At 41.0% G+C, this 24,755-nt stretch overlaps 1 protein-coding gene across 1 annotated transcript in view; it reads left to right on the forward strand.

Annotated features, from left to right (window-relative positions):
* Positions 1 to 686: 686 nt before the first annotated feature.
* The window catches only part of PDE11A (phosphodiesterase 11A), a 308,732-nt gene continuing 284,663 nt past the window's right edge, over positions 687 to 24,755 (forward strand). The window contains exon 1 of the mRNA XM_059703969.1: positions 687 to 1,583. Coding sequence (XP_059559952.1) covers positions 687 to 1,583 — 897 coding nt within the window. The remainder of the gene's footprint in view (positions 1,584 to 24,755) is intronic.

Raw genomic sequence — 24,755 nt, forward strand, 5'->3', positions numbered from 1 at the left:
ACACCAGCACTTCCTTGTACTAGGGGCTTCCACTAGGCCCCCACGGAGCCTCCTTGAAACGCTGGAGGCTTAAAGGGCTTAAAGGGCAGGGAGTAGGAAGGGGTGGGGGTGGGGGGGTAAGGTAAGAAGGAAGGGGAAGAAACAAGGTGCGTTTCTCCCTCTGTGCGTGTTCCAATCAGGAGTCGGCTGAGTTCCCAGGCGCCGATTCCCGCGGGCCAGAGACACTCCAGGAACCGCTTGGCACCCCGGCGGTGGATTGGGGCAGGTTCGGCCCGCGGCTCACTCCTCCCCCCTCGCCTCCCTCCGGCTCCTCGCCTCACTCAGGGGCGTGTCCTGTGCTACCTCCCTCTCACAGTGGTCCGCTCATCCGGTTACAGCGGCAGCGGCGGCAGCCTGAGCGAGCGCAGCGACACCTCCGGCTTCTAGGACTGAAGCTGCGGCCGCCTCGGCGCGCTCGGGCACCTGTGCGGAGCCGGAGGTGCAGGACGAGGGGTGGGATTCGTGCCAGCCACTCTCTGAGCCCGGAGGCAGGGCCACCCCCAGCCCCTTAGGAACCACTGCTCTGCAGAATCTCCGCCCAGAGCTGGGAGTCCTGGTGGGGTGGACATGTGGAGGACCAGCTAGAGGGCTGAGAAAGGTAAACACTGGGTCCAAGTGTAAGAGGCAGTGAAGCTGTGGCTGGGACCATGACCGCTCCCCCCCTGGACTTCGGGGAGGTGGAAACTTTCCTGGACAGGCACCCAGAATTGTTGGAAGATTACCTGATGCGGAAGGGGAAGCAGGAGATGGTGGAGAAGTGGCTGCAGAGGCACAGTCAGAGTCAGGGGGCTGTAGGCCCAAGGCCTGCACCGGCGGGCACCGGCGGTGGCAGAGGCAGCAGCAGCGTTGGTGGTGGCACTGGACCAAATGGCTCAGGCAGCAGCCAGCCCCCTCCGGGTGGCGGGGACTGTGGTGGGGCTCCCCTGAGTCCCAGCTGGGCCAGTGGCGGCCGGGGGGATGGGAACCTGCAGCGGAAAGCTTCTCAGAAAGAGTTAAGGAAGAGTTTTGCCCGCTCCAAAGCCATCCACGTGAACAGGACCTATGATGAACAAGTGACCTCCCGGGCCCAGGAGCCCCTGAGCAGTGTGCGGCGGAGGGCGCTTCTCCGCAAGGCCAGCTCCCTGCCTCCCACCACAGCCCACATTCTCAGTGCCCTGCTGGAATCGAGAGTGAATCTGCCTCAGTATCCCCCTACGGCCATGGACTACAAGTGCCACCTCAAAAAGCATAACGAGCGCCAGTTCTTTCTGGAACTGGTCAAGGATATCTCCAATGACCTCGACCTCACTAGCTTGAGCTACAAGATCCTCATCTTTGTCTGCCTCATGGTGGATGCTGACCGCTGCTCTCTTTTTCTGGTGGAAAGGGTGGCTGCTGGCAAGAAGAGCTTGGTCTCCAAATTGTTTGATGTGCACGCAGGAACCCCACTGCTGCCCTGCAGCAGCACAGAGAACTCAAACGAGGTGCAGGTCCCCTGGGGCAAAGGCATCATTGGCTATGTCGGGGAGCATGGAGAAACGGTCAACATTCCTGATGCCTACCAGGTAGGACTTGGCGTTGCCCCTGCTTCCAGAGCCCCACTGGCCTGGGAGCCAAGCCTTCAGTTACCCTTTGGCATCCAGAAACACATTAATTTAGACCTTTACAATATGAATCTTGCTATTTAAATTCCTTCTGAGTTTAGACCACTTAGAGTGTTTCTACACCATCTTTGATGTCATGGTCTTTCCCTAACACACAGTGGTTTGTGGAAAATTCGTATAGAACAAGGGTTACATTTTGCATCCAATGATAGCATGTGCTCTCAGTCAAGATACTTTATCTTTAAGAATATCGGTGTATGGTTTTAGAATGTATTTGTGGGGTGATAGAAAAAGATGTCTACTCCAGAATTCCAGTGTTAGTCTGAAGAAAATGGGCTTGTCGGTGTCTCTGATGTCTTTTTGGGATCATAATGTATTTCATTCTCATTTGTGCTTGGAAAGGGAACAAAATACCTAACTACTTTCCTATCCCCTTCTCCAGCTTACAGTTGCATGAGTTCCAACGTAGGGTAGAAGAAGAAGAGAGGGAAGGTCAGGAGAATGGTCCTCTGACACATTTGAGTCTATTTAGCACCTATTTTAACTGTTTTCTTGTTGTTGAGTTTTCAGAGGTTGGAAAAGTAGAGGGATGATTTATCTGTAGGCTGGAATGCAGCATTATCTGCAATCAGTTTTTGATAGGACTGAGCAGTAGGTTTTTAGTTTGTGAAACAAACAAAAAATTGATAATTTTCTAGCAACTCCAAATGCAATGAGCAGGGTAAACATGCTAATTTCAAGTGGAAAAGGAAACTGAACATGCTGTCATCTGGTATTTCTAAGCCTTTCATTTTCACAGTGACTTGAACTTGATATTACCCTGCATCTGAAAGCCAGTCAGTTCTAATTTCTTCAGTCTCTGTTACTGAACATGGTGAAACCGGATGCCACTTTCTGAGACTTCTTCAGGGCTCATAAGAATTGAGCACTCCTTCCAGTTGTCTAAAGGAGATATATGTTTTTCTAGAGTTTGGTTGCTATTGATCAGAACAGCAAAAGTGGTGGGAAGGACATTAAAGGTAAACTTATATTTCATCTGAAAGTTGACAGTTTTACGTAGAAAACTGACTAGCTTGTATTAAACCAAGTTTCATTTTTTTTTGTGAGGTGTCACTATAACACTTTAATGTTAAGGGATGCCTGTCAAAATACCGTTTTTGTTAATCTTTTTGTATTGATTAGGTACATTGTTCATTATATACCTCTTGAAGACCGATAGGTTTAGGTCAAGTAACCAATGAGTTATCTTTAACAAGTGTCTCTTTTCCTACAATCCCAGAAAACCATGGGAAGAAATAAAAGCTCAAATTCATATGAATTTGAGCAATCCTCAAATTCATATGTTGAGGATTCTGTGAAAAGTTGAACAATCATAAACTCTTTTATTTCCCAGTATTCAGATTCTTATTGTGTGCTTGGGCTATAAAAACCCCTTCCTAGTCAGATGACGCTTGTTATAGCATGGAATTGCAGTCTTTGCTCTTTCTTGCCTTTGCTTTTCTCATTCTTCACCAATTGATTTTCTCCCATTTATATAGCTTTAATTTCTTATTCCCCTCCTTCAGCTCCTAACTTTTATTTAATACTGTTCATATACTGTCTTTTCTTCAAGAGCATAATTCCCAGCTTCCTCAGCAGTTAACTTGTCTTCCTACTGACTAGAACTGTGGCTAGAGGTGTTATCACAGGCATAGAAAATCAGATTTTCACAGCTGATGTTTCTTCTGGGCCCTATTCTTGCTTTGAAGACAGAGTGTAAAGCAAAGTTGCTTTTTAATATTTGAAAGCTGACATTGGGCAGGGAGAGGTTTTGTTTTTGTTTTCTCCCAGGGTAGTAATGATGGCTGTAAGACTGGGTTGTTGGGAGGATTGGCAAAGGCAGGGAAGAGAAGGGTGTTATATGGGTTGAGAGTTTACGATCTTAGTTCACTGCTTGTATTCATTTGAATCTGCTTAGAAAGTCCCCTTCCTAAGCAGATTGGCCTCCTTTATGTATTTTTAACATGGTGTGTTTTATATTTTACCTACACTACTCTTTGATGAAACGACTTCTTTTCTTTGTTATGATACATCACAAAAACCAATAGTGTGACCTTGGGAGAATTTCTTGACTTCTGAGTCTGTTTCCTCATCTGCAAAATGGAAACGACACTTACATTGCAAAGATTATTGTTTTGAAAATAAAATGAACCCTGGCTGGGTGGCTGAGTTGGTTGGAGCATTGTCCAGCACACCAAAAGGTTGCAGGTTTGATTCCTGGTCAGGGCACATACCTAGGTTTTAGGTTCAATCCCTTGTTGGGGTGTGTATGGGAGGCAACCGATGGATGTTTCTCTCTCACATCAATGTTTCTCTCTCTCTCTCTAATCAATAAATAGAACAGACTGACATACCTTGATGTGGGGGTGGGAGGATGAAAAGAAATATATCAAAAGACTTCTATACTTATGTGCATAGTCCATGGGCACGGGCAATAGGGTGGTGAAGACGTGAGGGGGAGTGGGTAGGGGCTGGGAGTAAGGGAGTAAGGGGGGAGGAATGGGAGACATCTGTAATACTATCAACAATAAAAAATATCTATATTAAAAAAATAAAATCAGTAAACATAGCATTGGGTGGGGATAAAAAAAGAAAATAAAAATAAGATATTACATTAAATTCCCTAAAACATTACCTGCACACTGCAATTACTCAGGAAATAGTAACAGAAAATAATGACTATGATGATATCTAGTTTACTAGCATTCTTTCTCTTTATCTCATTTTCAGGTGTTCCCCGCCCCCCCCCCCCCCCCCTTATCTGGGGCTGAGATGTGAATTGAGCACATTTTGACCAGCCTAATCTTCCTCTGAACTATGCTCCCCCCTTAAATTAAATATTTTAGAATCAACTTTACATTCAAGGGATAGAGAAATATCTATCCTTCCACCCTCTACTTGAGATTTCCCTAAATGTGATTGATAACACTGACCATAGCCTATCCCTACACTTTGTTCCCCTTAGTAACTTATAAACTTTTTATAGAGTTATATTGATGTTGCATCCTTCCCAAGTTCTAATATTTCCCCCCATCCATTTTATGCTGTTATAGATTTTTCTTAATGAAAACTGGCAACTTTCCAAATGCATGTTCTTTTATCATGATGTTATTGTAATTCTGATCATATATTGTAAACATCTCGAAGTTTCTATATAAAAATATAACCATCTTCCATGATTCTTTAACTATTATATTTTAAAGGTCTTTGTTGCTCAGATTCAACTAGTGTACTTTTTTTCTTCAGGAGATGCAATTATCACACAGTCTCAGAATTTAATCACTTGTTAATTAGGTTAATGATCCTCTTGGAGGTTCAGAATATGGGTGAGAGAAAGGCATTAAAGACACTTATGAGATTATGGTAAGTATGGCATTTTGGAGTCACGGATAGATAGTCTAATGAAATACTAAAGTTGAATAAAATTTTTTTTTACAGCAAAAATACCCCTTAGTTTATTTCATTATTTTTCATTACTTTCCTCAATTAGTCCTAAAAAACAGACTTGAAATTTGATGACAAATAATGAATTGCAAGTGAAAAAAAATTCATTGTAGATATACAGCATAGATCAGAGTGGCTGCAATTTACCATTTTCCCCTGACAGTTATAAGTTATTAAACAGCCCACTTTAATTTAGTAATGAAAAAATTGCCCTCAAGAGGTTGAAAATAAGAGCACTCAAGTAACAGATGTTCTCTTTGAGATTATTCTAAGCATACAGAACATAGCACTTTAAACATTAATAAAAAGTGTGAGATGACACTTTTGTTACTGTTGATAATAATGATACAGGTGTTTGATGGGCTTTGGGCTTGAAAGGCACCCACGATATTTTGTTAGGTGAACTGAGAAGAGGAAAGGGGATGATGCAGAAGGGTTACAGGTGTGCCAGGCTTTCAGGAAACCCGATCTATTTACACAACAGATTTATTCATTCATTAGTTCCAACAAACACACACTGAGTGTCCATTATTCACCTAAGGCTCAGGTTGGAGGCCCGTGGGCCTACAACAATGAGAGGACATGCTTCTTGCCTTCCACATATTTACAGCCAAGCTGTACTTAATGACACAAACTAAATGGCATTAGCGTTAGAGGAAAATGTCTTGGCTCATTGTGACTTGGCTCACGATGGAAGACTTCAAGGGGGAGGTGCCATTTGAGCTAGGAAAAGGGTTGGGTTTTCTTATTGGAAATGGTCGTGGCATCAGGGGAAGTGATCAAGGTACAGCAAAATGGCTTCAGCAGAGAGATGATAAACAAGCCCCAATGTGTACAGAGGACAGTGAGTGGTTTAACTTGGCCAAAGTATTGCATATCCTATAGAATTAATATTTAAAAGGAAGGGGAGGGCAAAAGAAGAAGAGACCTTGAATACCTGACTAAAGAGCTTGAACTTCATTAAAAGTAGGGCACAGGGAGCCCTTAAAAACATTTTAGCATCATCAGAATGATGTTTTGGGTTACCTGGTGGCAGTGGCTGAATGGATTGAACAAGGGGTAGCTCAAAGCTGTGAAAATAATGAGGAGTCTATAAGGTGGTCTGGTAGAGCCATGAAGAACAACTGAACTAAAGCTGGAACAGTGGAAATGGACAGCAGGGGACATGTGGGAGATGTCCTTCAGGTGTGGATTTGGACTAGGACAGAGAGAAGTCAATGGTGACTCAGAGATTCTAAACCTGGGTGATACGGAGAAGGGTAATGCTGATACAAAAACCATAGAGAAACTGGATAAATAAAGATTTTAAGTCAAGCTACCCACATAATTTGTGGAACTCAGTGCAAAATGATAAATAAAGCAGGAGCCTGACTGGAGGTGGAGAAATCAATCTTCCCTTCTTAAGGGTCTGCTGCCCCACCCACAGCAGAAATGTGGCCCCGAAGTCATTTCAACTTCCATGCTGAGAAACTCTCAGTACCTCGATTGGGGGTGAGTGAGAGGCTCCCACTCAGTTGTCTGCCTGAATTCGCCATAGTGCTGCCAGCTCTGGGTTGGGATGACCACAGCCTTGCTCCTCCCCTTGATGGAGCACCTGACCCTCCTCACACTCCTACCTAGACCCCAACCAAGAGCAGAGGGCAGTGGCAGACATGGGATATGGACCTCTCTCCCAATGAATGTGACCTGGTTGTGGCTCCCAATCTCAGGGCAGGGTTGACAAATGGGTAGTCTGGGTGGGGCACAGGACACCAGGGAGCAGGGAGCAGTGGCCGGGAAGCAGTCCTGGGCAAGCAGTGGGAGGGAAACTGAGTGTGGGCTGAGGCTTCAAGCCCCAGGCTCATAGGCCATTTCCCCACTGGACTCCAAAGCACAGATTCACAGCATAAATTCAAAGATAGAATTAAATCACAAGCAGGGAGACCCGCAATGGCACTGGTCACATGCCCACAATGCTGGCCCTGATTTTGAGTCACACTGAGTCTTAGGTGGAAAAGTTTAATATTATTCCAGTCTAGTGTGTACTGCTTCGCATGGCCTCAGCTCCATCCTAATTAAATTATGTGCCATTTTAAATGCCAGGAGAGTGCTTTTCTATTCCTGTGTTTTTCATCCTTTCTTCCAGGACTACTCTTTCTTCATCTTTGCTCATTCATATCTTGCTCTGGTTTCTCATGATATTAGAAAGGAGAGCTGATTGCTTATCCTTGAAGAGAGGAGATGGAAAACAAAACAAAACAAAAATTATACACATGTTGTATTTAACGATGCATTGCACTGAATTTTAATTTTTTAAATTGTATTTTAGAATAATTTCCATTGAAATAACTACATTTGGCCTCAGAAGGGATTAATTTCATGTAGCTAGAAAATCAGTGACGAAATTGCTTCATTCCCTAATGAGCCAGTGCTGACAGACATGGGTTTAGTTCTGTGATTAAGTTGCTGAGACTTGCTTAAAAGGCAGCTGTTGATCCCACTCTAGCACTAATATTATAAAAGAGTTTCATGAAATCATATTTCAGCTTTGCACACAGTGTTGGAAAAATGCCCCCAAGCCCACAGACATGTTCACTAGCCCAGAAGCAGAGTTGATTTTGTGCTTGAGGCAGGAAATATTTGCTATTTCAACCCCCCTTTCAGACAGACACACGATCATGATAAGCACAGTGACAAATCACATTAGCTGCTTTGTACATGAGGCCGCATTACAAAAAAGTAGTTTCTACAGAATCTTGGGGAGGTAATTTAAGGTTAACTTCATTTTTCCCCAACCCCTAAGCTAAATGTTTACTAATCTGACCAATGTATTTTGGTTCCCGAGGTTTGGGTCACCTGTTTATTTACAAGGCTGGCTGGCTCAATTTGGAAGCTGGTATTTCATGTGTAATATAGTGTCGAAGAAGCTTTCCTCTGAAATAGCTTTGAGTCATTTTATAGGAAAGTCACCAAGATCCTTGAGGTCCACTCCTTGCTCCTTTAGTCATGTATTTTGAGGGTGGTGTTTTGCAACATAACCACATTCTTCTGGAAACTAGAATTTGAAACCCAAGAAAAGCAGTTTAGTTATAAAATAGTGGGTTGGATTCATAATATTTTAGGAGAAACTTGGGTTCCTGGTCATTTATAGGCATTTAGGCTAAATTTATATATTTATTTATTTTGTGGATTAAAATAGCAAAGAAGGTTTCCTTACAAACTGTATTTTTAAAATATTTCCAAGAGTTTCTTATTAATTGGTTGATTTCAAGGACTGAATAGTGGTTTCACACATTAATGATGAATTCTGTTTCCTATCATAAAATATAGCATTAGGCTTTTGCAAATTTAGTACAAGAAATCTTTTTCACCTGAATGAAAAAATGAGGAACTTTTGAGACACCTCTTTAGGGTATCAATTTTAAAAAAGTTAAACATAATGATAGTCAAAAGGGAAACTGAAGCTCCACTGTTGATTAACAGTGACTCCATTTAAGGAGCACTAAACGATGAGCCAGACATGACAGCAATGCCTCTTTTAATCTTCTCAACAATCCCTGGAGGTAGCTATCACCACCTCATTTTACAGAAGGAGAAACTGAGGCTGGGAAATGAGGGAGCTGTGATTCAAACAGATGTCCGGATTCTAGAAATTTCATGCTCGGCCACTCCCTTTGTGGCCTCTACTGATGATTAACCATTGTATGCACACTGCTGTCCCTTTGCCTTCTTTTTTTTCTGCCAATTTAAATTATTTCTCCCTTCAAAGCCCATTTCATGAAACTCTTGGTAATCCCTGCCCCCTCACACCCAAACTGGACATGATCTGTCCCTCCTTTGAACTTCTCAAGTGCTTTAATGTGCTCCTTTCTATTCTTAGTATTATAAGTATTTGGGTATTTAAATGACATCATGTCTGTGCACTCAAGATCAAGATCATGATTTCTTATTTCTCATTCACTGCAGTGGATCGTATAGGGCTAATGCAAGGTTTTCTATTCAATTGAATAATTACCACTTATACCTCCTTTATGTGGTCAGCTCCACCTCCAAGCAGAAAGTTGCACTTAGTCAGGCAATATAGACAGCTAAACCAGGAAATTCATCCTCTGAACACATCTTTGAACTCATTGGACCCTATTTTGTAGATTTATTTTTTAAATGGGGCTTATGAAAACCATCCAGATAACTGGTGATTATCTGAATTGCTTTCTGCATTGATCAAATCTTCATGTTAATTGCTAGACTCCTATTTCCCCACCCCCTCCTTTGCTTCCTTCTCCTTCTCCTTCTCCTTCTCCTCCTTCTGCTCCTTCTCCTCCTCCTCCTCCTCCTCCTCCTCCTCCTCCTTCTCCCCCTCCTCCTTCTCCTCCTCCTCCTCCTCCTCCTCCTCCCCCGCCCCCCTCCTCCTCCTCCTCCTCCTCCTTCTCCCCCTCCTCCTTCTCCTTCCTTTTTTACTTCTTTGTATGTGGAGACCATGCCACTGACCAAATAGTAACAACAAACAACAGTCTACTGCCAGCTTCAAGGCAGAAGCATAGGTTGCAGCACGATTATTTGGGCTAACTGCATGTTCTAGTCTTCCCATGACTACCCCATCATATAGTAAAACTTACCTAAGGGAAAATACCCCTTACAGCAAGCATGTCAGACTCACGGCCCGCGGGCCGCATGCCTTGTTTATTTGGCCCGTGTTAGCCTTTGAGTTTGATATGCCTGCCTTATAGCCTTAGCTCTTGTAGATGTGAGGATTTTTTCTTTGAAAATCTATTGAGATATGGGAGATTATATTGACTAACCTGATAAGTATTTATAATAGGGAATATGAATTCTTATTATTTCATTGACCAATCTAATGTTTATTTTTCAGAAACATGACTCTTTCAAATTTATTGATTATATATCTTATGTTTGACATACTCTGAAAAGGTCCCATAACTTCTGAGATGGCTGCATTTATATCCTACTCTTTCTAAGATATTATGAGATGTCCCATGGGCATGTCCAAGTGAGAGTCATCTCTTTCCTTCTGTTTTGTATAGTTGTCACCAATAAATTGGGTGGTTGCTTGACCTCCTCCTCATTCTACCTCCCAGATGAAATAATAAGGTCTGTAAAGGCAAATAGTATAGCTACTCTTGTTATGTAGAAATTAACCGTCACCCTTAGATCTGAAGAGGAAGATGCAACTACCAGAACCCCGAGAGAGCTACCGCTGTGGGAGAGCCCAAGCTGTGGTGCTGGAGAGAGGAGCTCAGCCACTGGGAAATACCCTCTCTCTTCCACCAATGCCATTCATTGGTTGAACCCAGTCTTGCTTGAAGCCCAGAGGGCAAAGGAAGCCCTGGTGCAGTTATCCATGGGAGTCAGCCTTCAGGCATAGACAGGGCAGTAAAAGGTGGCAAGTGCATCTGGAGAGCCAAATGAGGGCTATCCGGAGTTACCAGGGTTGTTAGCTTACTCATCACGGATGTAAGTGTGTGTAGAGACCAAGTCAGACAGGAACATCCTTTTATATTTGGATACTTAGTTTCATCAGTACTTAGAGCATAATGACTGAAATATGTAGAAAATGAGCTTAGAAACACCATTTTCCATAATGGTATTTGGTTGCCTTATTCTCTTCAAGTAATTATGTTTATTCCTGATATTCAATTTCCCAGGAGAAACTCTATGGGAGGTAACTTGGGCCAAACACGTGTACAGGGAACAGATAACTTTGGTCTAGTTGTAAAACCTTTCCCTGTACTACCCGACTAAGCCCATTTGTTTGGGGATTAAATTCTTACATTACTATCATGTCGTGAAGCTGTAAAAGACATCAGGGTGTTAAACAACATTCTCTAGACTGTGAGACAGGAATCTTGGATTCTATTTCCAGTTCTGCCTTGTTTTTTTAAGCTATAACATAGAGATAATATAGTCAATACAGGTCTACCACATATGGTAATTCGTAAGGATATAATCATTAAATCTAACCATTAGATTCTAATGAGATCATAGAAAAGCACATTCATAAGGATAAGTAAGAAATGTAAGGCTTTATTAGTATTTTAAATGCACAGTCCACCAGGGCCTGGGAGGACCTTGCACGTAAAAAGAGAACTGATTTAAAATGTGGTAGTACCCATATTGACTATATTTTCTTATTTCCTAGATTCTTGATATCCTGGCATTTGGAGCCTTGATCCTCCTGGAAAGCCTGCCCCTCCAAGGGCCTGCTAATAACTGCAGAGAGTATATGTCTCTCCTCCAAGTGTACCTTTGATATACAAAGCAACATATCTAGAGCCCACATCTCCAACTGTCACACAAGCCACTATTTCCCCTGCCCTAAGTCACCCAGGAGACAGGTACTGGACATTTAGGGATCACCTCTATGGCCCAGAGCTTGTCAAAATTATTCAAACTATCGAATCCTAAACTTACTCAGGGAACCTAGCCTGTCTCACTCATTCCTTCTGGGCCATGCCTGCCCTCTCCCTGGTCTGTCCCATGTGGCCCTGCAAGTTGTGATGTAGTTTCTAAAGATGTGTGACTAAGACCTTTCTCCTTCGTGACAATCATTCCCATTCTGATTAAAACAAATCCCAGCTACATTTTAACATTTATGATGCTTTATACACAGGTAATGATTGTTTTACAATGTAATCAAATGCTTTAAATGAACATCAGATTGTCAGGATTTACTGGCCATAATACATGTTGTGCATTTGACAAGCATAAAAATAAGGTTATGTTAATTTCTTTTTTTTTAACAATTAATCAATATGTCTATTTTTCTGGTATAATATATAATCCCCAAAAGTATCCATTGTGTTCCTGTGCTTTAAATTTCCATATGAAATATCCAGATTGGTCATTTATAATTTTATTCTTGAAATCCTAGAGATTTAAAAAAAATGACTATTTGAGTCCAGTACTTGTAAAATAAATGAATTCTAGGAGCTGACATTAACGGGTAAATGAACACTAAATCTCAGTGCTTGTAATCAAGCTCTAATAATTTATTAGGCTAGGTCAGTGATGGTGAACCTTTTGAGCTCGGCGTGTCAGCATTTTGAAAAACCCTAACTTAACTCTGGTGCCGTGTCACATATAGAAATTTTTTGATATTTGCAACCATAGTAAAACAAAGATTTATATTTTTGATATTTATTTTATATATTTAAATGTCATTTAACAAAGAAAAATCAACCAAAAAAATGAGTTCGCGTGTCACCTCTGACACACGTGTCATAGGTTCGCCATCACTGGGCTAGGTGGAATCTATGACACAATTTTATTCTAAATGTGTTGACTATTTGCAAAAAAGATATACCTTTTTATTTCATGTTTTTCTGTTTAGACATGATGTTAATTTTAATACTGCGCATTACCCTTTTTCTACTTATGCTCCCTATAGTACTTTATCAGATTACCAGAATGTTTTAACCTTTACTTTTTTCATTTTAAAGAAATTAGATGGTACTCCATTTTCATTTAAATGGCTGTGCAAGTTTAATGAGCTAATAGTTTTTATGGGTATTTGGCAACTTAATGTGCATGATTACATATTTAAAGTTTTAATAACGGCTATAATGGAATTAAGAACTGTAGGCTTGGGATAGTGTGGGGAAGATTATCCCAGGATTGCTAAGGAAACCAGCCTAGATTTTTATTCTCTTGTGCATAAGGTCCCCTGGAGAAGTGAAGCTGCGCTCCCCTGGCTCGAATGGCTCCCTTTATGGAGAACCCCTATTTCCCTCCTACTCTCTTTCTCCTCTTGCTTCCGGAGGACCACCGAGTGAGAGGGTGTATGTGCTGGGCAGTGGTTAAGGCTGGCTTTTTTTTCTGTCTTCAGGTATGTGAGATTGGGGCCAAGCTATTCTCTCACTTCCTCTTCTTGGAGCATTGTCTTTGAAAGCCCAAGATAGCCACAGTACTTCCTTTTTATGGTAGTCTGGTGATTATCATACAGAGAAGCAAGGAGAGCAGCCAGTGGCAGTGAATGTGCCAGGCACGGACCCAGCAGGCAGAGGAATACAGAACCTCTGGAGAAGAGGCTGATAGCACAGTTGGGAGCAAAGTATCTCTACCCATTCTGCTCTGCCACCATTTCTCAAAAGAAGGAACAAGAGGAATAGCTTCTGATTTGGTCCCTTTTTTTTTTCTTTTTTTCTTTTTTTTTTTAACCATGCCTGCTGTGAGCCCACTGAGTAGCCATGAAGGAAAGGAACTGGCAATCAGGGAGAGCCTACTGATTTAAAATAAGAAGGGCAGGAAAACACTTCTTCGTCTTTGAATTGACTAAATTGAGGTGATCTGCTACAGTAAATTAAAGAGCAAAAAGATCAACTGAGGAAAAAGAGATCACTGTCATTGCAGGGAAGTTATATACCTAAGACCTTGAGTTTCTGTTAAAGAAATAACCAGTTTTATTCTTTAGAGATAGCCTTGAAATAATCAGGATCAAGTATTCATATATGTAGCCATGTAACACTATTAATCACTTCTTGTAGCAACTATAGGAAGCCTGTACAATTAATGCAAAATTCTATGAAAATCATGTAATGCAAAATGATATGAAAAGATATGAGAGCATAAAATGAAATAGATGTGCTTTCTCTCTAGCAAGTAAAACCAAAATTTACTTCTACGCCATCTCTTTACTCGTGGCTATTGATCTGACCCTCCTCCTTCAATGCTAACTTAGCTCCTACCAGTGTATTGGAATACAGTAGGTCCTTGGTAAATCATGTTTAAATGAATGGAAGAGCCCTTATTACAGCTTTTTATTTCATCTTAAGAGTGACATGCACTGTTGGGACCATTATGTAGGTTAGTGTGTCTCAGAGGTGGCACTATTGACATTTTGGACTGGATAATTCTTTGTTGTGGAGAATGCTGACCTGTGCATAGTAGGATGCTTAACAGCATTCCTGGCCTCTACCCAGTAGGTTCTTGCCCAGTCATGACAAGAACTAATAATAATGTCTCCCAACACTATGAAATGTCCCTTGGGGGCAAAATCCTCCCCCTACCGCTTTGGAAACCACGGATGTAGGACAATTTGGCAATACTCATGTACTGCCTTAAGAATAGTCATAACTTCTGATGTAGCAATTCCAGATTGCCCTAAGGACAGTTTTATGGTGATGTGAAAACATTTTTCTATATGAATATTCATTTCAGTGTTACTTAAAATAGTGTAAAATTATCAACCTGGACATCCAACTAGAGGGTTGGATAAATAGATTATGGTACATAATAAAAGAGATTATTTAATCAGGAAATTGCTCACAAAATATTTAGAGAAACATATTTAAAAGACAATAGCATCCCAGTTTTTTAACAATAACAACAAAAGCCTGCGGGGAGGGGTTGAGATCAGAATCAGACTGAATTTGGTTCCCAGTTACACCATCTAAGAGTTGTCTCATATTTTACTTTTCCAGTTGTTCCTTTCTGTAATCCTCAAATGGGGTAACAATACCTATCCTCAAAGGTCACTGTCAGGATTAAATAAAATTATATATAAAAAGTGTTTAACATGCTATTTGATATATATTGAGGACTCAGTAGAAAAGTGATTGGACTAGTGCTTGGGGAATGGATGGGAGATGATATGGCAAAACATTAATAGAGGTGCTCTCAGAGTGGTGGGCTGATTTTTCTCTTTTACTTTTTTTGTGCTTTCTTGTACATATTTTTCCAAAGTTTTTATATATCTATGTATTAATAGAGTACTATTTGTCTTAAGAGATACCTCCTAGGCTCAATGGCACACAGTGGTAACACAACAGAATTTTGTTTCTCACTCTTCAGAAGCTCAGCACAGGTCTTTCTGATTGGCAGGTAGCTCTCCTCCAACACTGGATTCCTTTCTTCCCAGGCCTCCAACAACTTAAATGTGGGCTTCCCAGGTTGCTGTCAACACCAACATCTAGGCAGCAGATGAGGGGGAAAGACATGAACAAATGAAGTGGGAATTTTTGTGGGTCAGGTTTGGAAGTGGCACCCATCATTTCTTGCTCCGGTTTTATTGTCTTTCTAGAGACTCTAGAACTTAGGCATGTGGCCATACCTAACTGTAGGGAGGCTGGCAAATATAGTTTAGCCCTGCCTCATAGTGGATCCCATACAGCCACTGCATGTAGCTCAAAGTCTAGGACCTTCAAGTGGTTAGCTGTCTGCTCTAGCAGATACTCCTGGTTTTCACAGTCTAGGGCTCATGTGCTTGATTAATTCCCCACAACACAATTTGAGGGGAAAATCAGGTGGGCTTTGGAATACCTTAACGATGCAGGGAAGAGATTCTTGCTGTTTTATTTTCTATTAGAGGCCCGGTGCACGAAATTCGTGCATGGGGGCAGGTGTTCCTCAGCCTGGCCTGCACCCTCTTGCAATCCGGGACCGCTAGCTCCTAACCACTTGCCTGCCTGCCTGATCACCCCTAACCACCTCTGCCTTGGTCCCCGCTGTGGCAGCTTCATCGGGAAGGATGTCCGGAATGACATCTGGAAGGTCATTCGGCTGTCCGATCTAATTAGCATATTACACTTTTATTATTATGGATTGTTGAAAATGGATTGGAGACTAGGACTCTAGAGGGAGGAAATTTGCTAAGGAGATTGTTGCCTCTAAGCTCAAAGGTCTGAGGGGCTGAGGCTAGACTTGGCTACATAATTTGTGGGACCCAGTGAAAAATAAAAAATGGGGGTATTGGCAGTGTTCATGGAAATCAATACCCCTGTGCCAGCTACCCTGACCCATGACAGTTGAATAACTCCAAAGGATTGCAATCTCTGTGACAGAACATGTCCCGTACCTGGTTGGGGGTGGGTGAGAGGCACCACAGAGTTGTTTACTGAACATGCCATGGATCTGTCTTCCTGGAAAGGGGCCAGTGCCTTGCTCCACCCTGAGATACCATAGGGCCTCTGGCCCTTCTTGTTCGCATGACCTCACTGGGAATGGAGGGCAACAGCAGAATATGGGCACCCACCCATTTCCTACTCCATCAACCTGACCCTGTTGCACCCTAGGTAGAAAGAAGTGGATATCATGAGGCTTGGGCAGGGAGCAGAGGCTGAGGAGGCTGGACTGTGTGTGAGTCCTTAGGGCATGCTGCACCAGACTTCACGTACAAAACACAAATCCAACTTAAACTTCAAGTGGTGGTGGTTGGGGAGTGATGCTTCTCGGCATTTGATCCTGTGTGACTACACTGGTTACACACACATAAAGCCATTCCAGGATGCCTATACTATGACTTTATAAGATTAAGTAATTGGGATGTCAAATTCCCCATGGAAGTTCATTATTTTTCTACCTACTTCCACAGCACTTTGCTCATATGACTCTTGCTATTTATTGCATTTTGTTAATTTAAATTTTGGCTCACGTGTCTTTCCATTAGACCAGTGGTTCTCAACTTTCCTAATGCCGCGACCCTTTAATACAGTTCATGTTGTGGTGACCCCCAATTTCATTGTTACAAATTGAACATAATTAAAGCATAGTGATTACTCACAAAAACAATATGAAATTATATATGTGTTTTCCGATGGTCTTAGGTGACCCCCAAAAGAATCGCGACCCACAGGTTGAGAACCACTGCATTAGACTGTGAACTCCTTGAGGGCAGATGCTATGACTTTCTCAGCTTTGTAGCACTTCCTGTGTGTGGCACATAGTAGTTAGGCACTCAAGAAATATTTGTTATATTAATAAGTAAGAAAAAGGAATGTAATTGAGAATTCAATCACAAGTGCAAGTATCCTAGGTACTACTACTAGGTTACAAGGTCAGATTAAGATCAAGAATTTAGCTAATAATATTGACCTTACACCAAGGGTCCTTTCACTTTCTTATACATCGGGATGGATAGGGTTTCTAGGTCAAGTGGTCAGGTACAGGGCTACAGTGTTCCAGGCTGTGAATGTGTTAGAGAATGAAGACACAGGGAACCAAGCAATTCATCTACTACCAATAGGGAAGAGGAATGAACAGAGTTGGGAAGATGAAAGCAAGAAAAAAATAGATTCAGCTATAACTAATATAACAGGTCTGGAGCTTTTGGAAAATAGTGATTATAAAGTTAATAATGGCAACTGTGGAGCAAAGGAGTTGTATTTTGCTTTTCATGTTTACTTGAATAGCAGTAGCGAAATCTTTTAGGCAAGGTAGAATGATTTGCTAGGGAGAGTTTAACACCTCTGACTGGGAGCTCTCTGACTGGGAGGAGGGGTAATTTAAACCAAATGAATGTGTAGGGAGAATCCAGTACCAAGCCTTTGATGAAAGCAAATGAAGCAGCAGCACCACTAACACCTTCATTTCCCCCAAAGAACGAAATGTATTTATGTTTCTCTAGTCTGTACTTGTTTCCCGGAAGTATTCTCCAAGATTGTCAGATTCCTTTTTGGACTCTAGATATTATTATATTGTGCGTGTGTGCGTGTGTGTGTGTGTGTGTGTGTGTGTGTGTGTGTACTGACTTCATAGAGGAAGAGAGGAGACATAGATAGAAACATCATTGTTGAGAGAGAATCATTGATTGGCTGCTTCTTGCACACCTGGAGTCCAGGAATAGAACCATGACCTCCTGGTTCATAGGTTGATACCCAACCACTGAACCACACCGGCTCAGGCTAATTATTTTTATTTGAATCATCATCATTACTGTGGAAAATACTCAATCCTTTGAGAAGTATGAAATCCTTGTGACCTTTGTGTTAAATACAGTAGTTAAATGACATTCCCAAAGAAAATGATCACAATTTTTAGTGTTCCAAAGCTCATGGAACAATAGTGTTAACAAACACATTCACTTAACATATGAACCACTGGCTTGCTCAACCTCTTTCCTTTTCCTCTATCTTCCTATATTTTCTTTTCTCTCTCCATTTCTCTCTCTTGTGCTTTCCATTTCCTCTTTTCTGACATCCCATCCCTGTCTTCCTTTTGTGTAATTGCTTGGCCTTGTCCCTCCCAACTTTCTCTCTTTTCCTTCCTTTCCCATCCTCCCTCCTGTCTCCTATCCTTCATCATGCTTGTCTCTCTTTTTCCTTATTCTTTCTTCTCTTTTTGTCCCTGTCCTCTTCTTGCCCTCTCGGACACGAATGTCCTTAACCTAAAATGGGTATAACATGAAAATAAGTATTTTTCCCCAGTTTTTAATTTAAAAATCAAAATTTTAAATCTCATAGGCTACCCTCAGAAAACAATCGAGTTTCTTTTTTATTGCTATATGACCTGTGATTGTACCTTTCTTTCTAATTTTAAAATCAAGCACATGAAATATTTGTTTTTCTTTTAAAACACAGAGATTTTAATTACATTTCAAACTGTTACTCCATGTGGCCCTTGGCTGTAATTTGTTTCCTGTGGGTCATTGCCTGGCAATATAAAAAAGACCTTGCCCCTCAAGTACATTCTAAGTAGAACAAGTTACAGGGAATTTAGTATTAAAAAATTTGGTATACCAAGTTTTATTAAAATGAGAACAATGATAAATATTATTTCTTTGATAAGTCTCTTAGCCCAGTATCCACCAGGAATTCTTAACAATAGCAACACAGTAGTTACCATGCTAGCAATTCTCAGGCTGATTAAAGTCTTGTCTCACTTAACCTGTAGTTCTTGAGAGTGAGTGTCCCCTGGAGGGTTCTTTTTTTCCTTTTGTACACAGAAAAGAAAGATTTTCCATTCACCTGAATCCACCAGGAGCGTGTGGGAGTTAAGCGCCTCTGTTTTTCCTTCAATGTATTAACTCTCTGAAACTTGCTTAGTCATTTCTAAAATTCAGCCACAGGACTTACTGCCTTTTGTGATGATCCATCAAAGGGAAAGTCAACCAAACTTTGTAAGCTGTGTGGCTTCGTTCCTAGAGCTGACAGGATCTCTTGACTGAAAAACCACATCAAACCTGAACTTCTGCATCTTGCTTCATTATTTCTAGCAGAACATTAATGCCTGGCTTGTGTGTGGAATTTTTTGTTTGTTTGTTGTTTTGTTTTAATTTCTCCAGCTTTTATGAAAGATCATTTTTTCCTTCCTTGATAAAGGAATTCACTTATTATGAATGCATTTCTAATTCTCAAAAATCTATAACTGTACAAAGCTAAAGAATAGGCTAGTTTTTCAACATTTGAAATAGGAAAACTTGAATAAATGAATATTAGACAACATTTTTCCCCTGCATGCTTTCACTTTTGATAAACCACTATGTGCCTAAGGAAATGGGTAGTAAAATACCTATATTAATTTTTATTACACTAGAAATATTAGTTTGTCCATTTTTTGTGTGTGTTTTCTGCAGAAACTCCATCTTTCAGTTCCTTAGTCAGTGCTTTTGGAATTAAAAATAATGTTTCCTGTATTTGAGTATTTATTTGAGCCTGGCATTTGACAGAGTTATCTCATTTGATCTTTTAAAATATATATATTTTTATTGATTTCAGAGAGGAAGGGAGAGGGAGAGAGAGATAGAAACATCAATGATGAGAGAGTATCATTGATTGGCTGCCTCCCACACGCCCCACACCGGGGATCAAGCCCACAACCTGGGCATGTGCCCTGACTGGGGATCAAACAGTATCTCCTGGTTCATAAGTCGATGCTCACCTACTGAGCCATGCCAGCTGGGCTCTCATGTGATCTTCATAACAATCTAGTGAGAAAGGTGAAGTTAGTGTTATTCTCTATATAGATTAGGAATCTATCCTTTTATAGATTAGGAAGCGAGCATTTTGGCATTTGCCTGAGGACACAGGGGCATATGTGTTAGAGTTAGGACTCTGTATTCCTCCATCACTGTTTCTCCCACTCTGGGGCTCTGAGAAGACCAATGGACAACATGTTTCTTCTTTGTCCTTTTCTGATTAAGATGAGACATAATACAAAAGAGGAAATGGGATATTAAAATATTACACTTATAACTTATTATGCAGTTATAGGTTTATATTTATGGGCTTATACTTCCAGAATTAGATAGACCTACCCTCCCAGCCACAGACAATGCTGGATACCTGCATTCCTCCCCACTAAAGGGACCTATCCCTTTGAAACTTAGATCCTTGAGGAACACAACAGAGGTATGTTCCTGTGAGCAGCCTGACTTAAGAAGATTAAGAGCTGGGCTATGTATGCCCAGTTAGTCTCCCTAGTACCTAATGATATAACTTACCCTACTTCCATAGTGAGGAACAAGGGTTGGGTTCAAAGGCTGGAGAGGTTAAGGGAAATGTCTCCTTGTGGAATATGGAGAAGGGGGAAGAGTCATTCCTCCTCTCACCACACCACCTCTCAAATACATTGTTATATTTGAAACATTTGAAAGTTTTTCTTCCACCACCCTGGCCAGCAACATTCTCTTGCCCCTATCTTACTGTCCTTATCCTCAGTTACCCAAGCCAGAAACCTAGGCATCATTTTTTATTCCTTTATTTTATCCACCCATTATATTCAAGCTATCAGATAGTTCTTTTGATTCACTATTTAAAACAGATCTTAAGTCTCCATTTTTCTCCATGTCAACTGACATAACTCTAGACCAGTGGTCAGCAAACTCATTAGTCAACAGAGCCAAATATCAACAGTACAATGATTGAAATTTCTTTTGAGAGCCAGATTTTTAAAACTTAAACTATATAGGTAGGTACATTTTTATTAACTTAATTAGGGTACTCTTAAGCTGGCCTTTGCTAAAAACGCCCTCAATCTGAAGGTCGACCTCAGCGAACGTACCCCCACTTCTTCTAACGCCACTTCTTCAAAATAGGCTCACCCAGGCCGAAAACCGACTTCTGCGCAACGGCCACGAAGTTTCAATCGCACTGTACGTGCGTGCCCAGACGTGGTATTTTGTGGAAGAGCCACACCCAAGGGGCCAAAGAGCCGCACGTGGCTTTCGAGCCACAGTTTGCTGACCACGGATCTAGGTGAAAGATAATGGTGATTTGGTCTAGAGCAGTGGTCGGCAAACCGCAGCCCACGAGCCACATGCGGCTCTTTGGCCCCTTGAGTGTGGCTCTCCCACAAAATACCACGTGTGGGCACGCACGTACAGTCAGATTGAAATTTCGTGGCCCATGCGCAGAAGTCGGTATTTTGTGGAAGAGCCACACTCAAGGGGCCAAAGAGCCTCATGTGGCTCAAGAGCCACAGTTTGCCAAGCCGCAGTTTGCCGACCACTGACCTAGATAATTGAATCTGCCTCCTAATGGGTTTAAATCTACTCTTAACTATTTCCCACACAGAATGCGGATAGGAAGGTGGGGCCAGATTATTTGAGGAATTTTTTATTCTAGTCACCTCCTCTTTGAAGACAAAGAACAATGGGAGACCCATGAGCAGGAAAGGGAAATATATCTGAACTGCCCTGCACTTGTTGTTATCCATGGGAGCCTGGACAGATGACCTACTCTATTTGTGTGGTAATGCGTTGTCTTCGCATACCTTTGGGAAGGCTGGAGATAAGCCATTCCATGGTAGTTTCATTGGGTGAAGATTATTTGGCTTCAAGTTTGCTTCTGGGTCTTCCCACTAACTACAGTAGAGGACATAGCCGATTATTACCCTGTTAGATTTGAGTCTCTTTGTCTCTAAGTCAGATGTCAAAGGAAGTTCTTATACATAATCTATCCAATCTAAGAATATGAATGAGCTCCCAGGACCAAGATAAGCCCTAGATAGGGCAAAAGATATTGGGCAATGAATGGTCTCTGCTTGAAACTAACAACTTCACAACCTATAGATCTACTATTATAACTTAATCCTCTCCTCTTTCTGGCTTTTCCAACTATAAGAATCTCGAAACATCTCTGAGAGTCCATCAGCAGTGAACAAGTAAATTGGCAGTTAACAATAACAGAAATAAATTGACCACTTGGTAAGAACTAGAGTGGGACTAGTTTAGGTTCGGAGACTGAGAATAGTAAAGGAAAACTGCTAGGTAAGCAAAGAGGAATGGACTAGCTCAGCTTTGCCAAAGGGAAACCATATCTGCCTGACTTGAATGGGGCAGTCAACACCCTTCCTCAACTAGATAATCTCTAACCTGCCAATTATGATTTTGTCATCCTGAAGTTTTGATCACAATTCTTAAATTATAAAAACAAACAAAAATTAAGTAGGAAGCATTGATGATTCTATTATAGAGGTCAACCACTTTCTCAACATATTTCTATACATTTCTTAGATAACTACTCCAGGATTATTTTATACTGTAAAGTTTATAATAAAATATTCCGAAAATGCTTCTTTAATTGAACTAAACCTGAAATTTAATGACACAAGAAAAGACTTTTGCTAGTGAAACTTCATGTTATATTTTAGAGGCCTTAAAGTATCAACTGTTAATATAATTTGTTTGTTTTTTTCAATTAATTCAGGCAAAAACTGATATCAACTGGACTAACCAAACCAGAAAAAGTTAATAGCAGTAGGTTACATTTATTGAGTACCATATTTTCCTGTGTATAAAACGCTATTTTTTTCTAAAATAATTAGACTGAAAATTGAGGGGGGTCTTATACCCAGGAGTCAGTTGAGGAGGGAGTGGGTGCGTAGGTGGGCATGTGGGTGCGTAACTGCCCATACCTTGTCAAATAAGCTTCCTCGAATCACTAGCCTTATTGTTACTGATGTCAGCTGATGCCGTAGTTGGAGGTGGAGGTGGAGAGTGAGCAGATGCAACAGGGACTGGAGCATTCTGAGCCCATAAAGATGTCAAAAAATAAAAAGATAAATACCGGTAAGCAATTGTGTTACTCTGCGAAATTCAAACTGAATGTAATCTATGCAAAAGAGCATAGAAATAGAGCTGCAGAGAGACAATTTGGACCTCCTCCCAATGAGTGTGTGATCAGAAAGTGGAGAAAACAGGAAAAACAACTCCTTAAGATGCCAAAAAAGGCCTTAAGAAGAAAACCAGCAAAATGTTTAAAATATTGATTTCTTAATTGTGGGTTGGAAAATGGGGGGGGGCGGGGGCATCTTATGCCTAGGGGCATCTTATACACGGAAAAGCATAGTATATTCCATGTGCTAGACACTGTGCTAGATTTAGGTACTTCCCTTAATCCTCACAAAGCTCTATGAGGTAAATACCGTCGCTTTCCACATTTTACATGTGAAGAAACTGGACTTTGAGAGGTTTAGTAACCTGCCAAGTTTACACAGCAAGTAGGTGTCAGAGCCAGATTGCAAACCCAGGTTGTCTGAATTGTGTCTAGACGCTATGCTTTTGCTACTATGGGAGATATTAAGGATTATACTTGTGTTATGCTCACATATTCAAGGTCATAATAGTCTTGTTTGTGAAAGAAGGTGGCTCTTTGACAGAATATCAAGTTCAAAAATCTGTTAGAATGCCTTTCAAAGGCTGTGTTAGCAATTCGCATTCGTTGAGATCAGGTGATATCAATTGCAAAGATCCCAGCAGTTGTATCATGCTTGGAGAGATGGGGACAAGGTGTCTTAAGTAATGCCTTGAAGGCAAATAGTAATAGTAGTAATAGCTAACATTTATAAGGAGCATACTATGTGCCAGGCCTTCACTTAAGCACTTTTACACATATTAATTCATTTATTTCACACAACAATTGTATAAGGTAGGTCTACTCTCAATCCATTGTACAGTTGAGGAAACTGAGATACAGAGAGGTTAAGTAACTTCCCTAGGATCACACAGCTAATAAGATGAAGAGCCAGGCTTTGAACCCAGATTGTTTGGAGCCACAATTTGTGTTCTTAAGTACCACAACCTAGTGCCTCCATTGTGTGTATAAACAATGAGTAATGAGCTATTCAGCACCTTTTCACAATACCCTTTACCAAAGTTATAAGACAACATTGACATAGAATACACAGTTGTTATTCTTGGAAGCTGGGTTGTGAGTGTGCAACATGGATAGTTTCTTTAAAAATGAAAACATTTATTTTTCATCACAACTGGTCAGTTCTAGAACTTGTTTACATCGTTAGCAATCAACTGGAGGAAATTGTTAACAGATTTCCCAAGACATTTTAGAGATACTGATAATTTTCAAGGCAGAGCTAGAGTTATTCTCTGAAAATCTTATAATTGCATATATCAATTGTAAAGTAAGATATGTACTCTTGTCTCTGAGAAAGACCTGGAGCTCTGGAGTATTAGAAGCAAGTAAATTATCCTGGAATAAATCACACGTTTCTCTTTACTCTGAAACTTGTTGGAAACTATAGGTGGACTGTAAGTAGGGCACCAAAGTCATAACCATAACAGTGATTTATTGGTTCAACAGCTCTTTGCTGTTTGGCTGGAGGGGAAGCCCTTTAGGTACATTTATTGCTTTAGTCATGGACTGGCTTGATTGCTGAGGATAGACACCCACTGAAACAATAAAACATGGTAAGTGGGATAAGAGAGAACATCCTGGAGATAATATCAAGGGAAATCTCACAGAACTCAAGGCAGGAAGTAAATCAAACCTTTTGGGGACAAGGATTTGGGAAATGGAGAGTTCCTAATGCTGCTAGTTTGATTGCTGTTCTGTATTCTGAATGTGGTTGGATATTTTGTGGTTTTGGAGCAGCATTTACCAACATGGGCAGTGTCCCTGAGCATAAATGGCTAATTCTTCAAAGTAGTGTAGTATGGTGAAAAGAGTCCAAGCTTTATACTCAAGCATCTCTGAGTTCGCA

This window comes from Myotis daubentonii, chromosome 7, assembly GCF_963259705.1.
Source record: "Myotis daubentonii chromosome 7, mMyoDau2.1, whole genome shotgun sequence".
NCBI classification, from domain to species: domain Eukaryota; kingdom Metazoa; phylum Chordata; class Mammalia; order Chiroptera; family Vespertilionidae; genus Myotis; species Myotis daubentonii.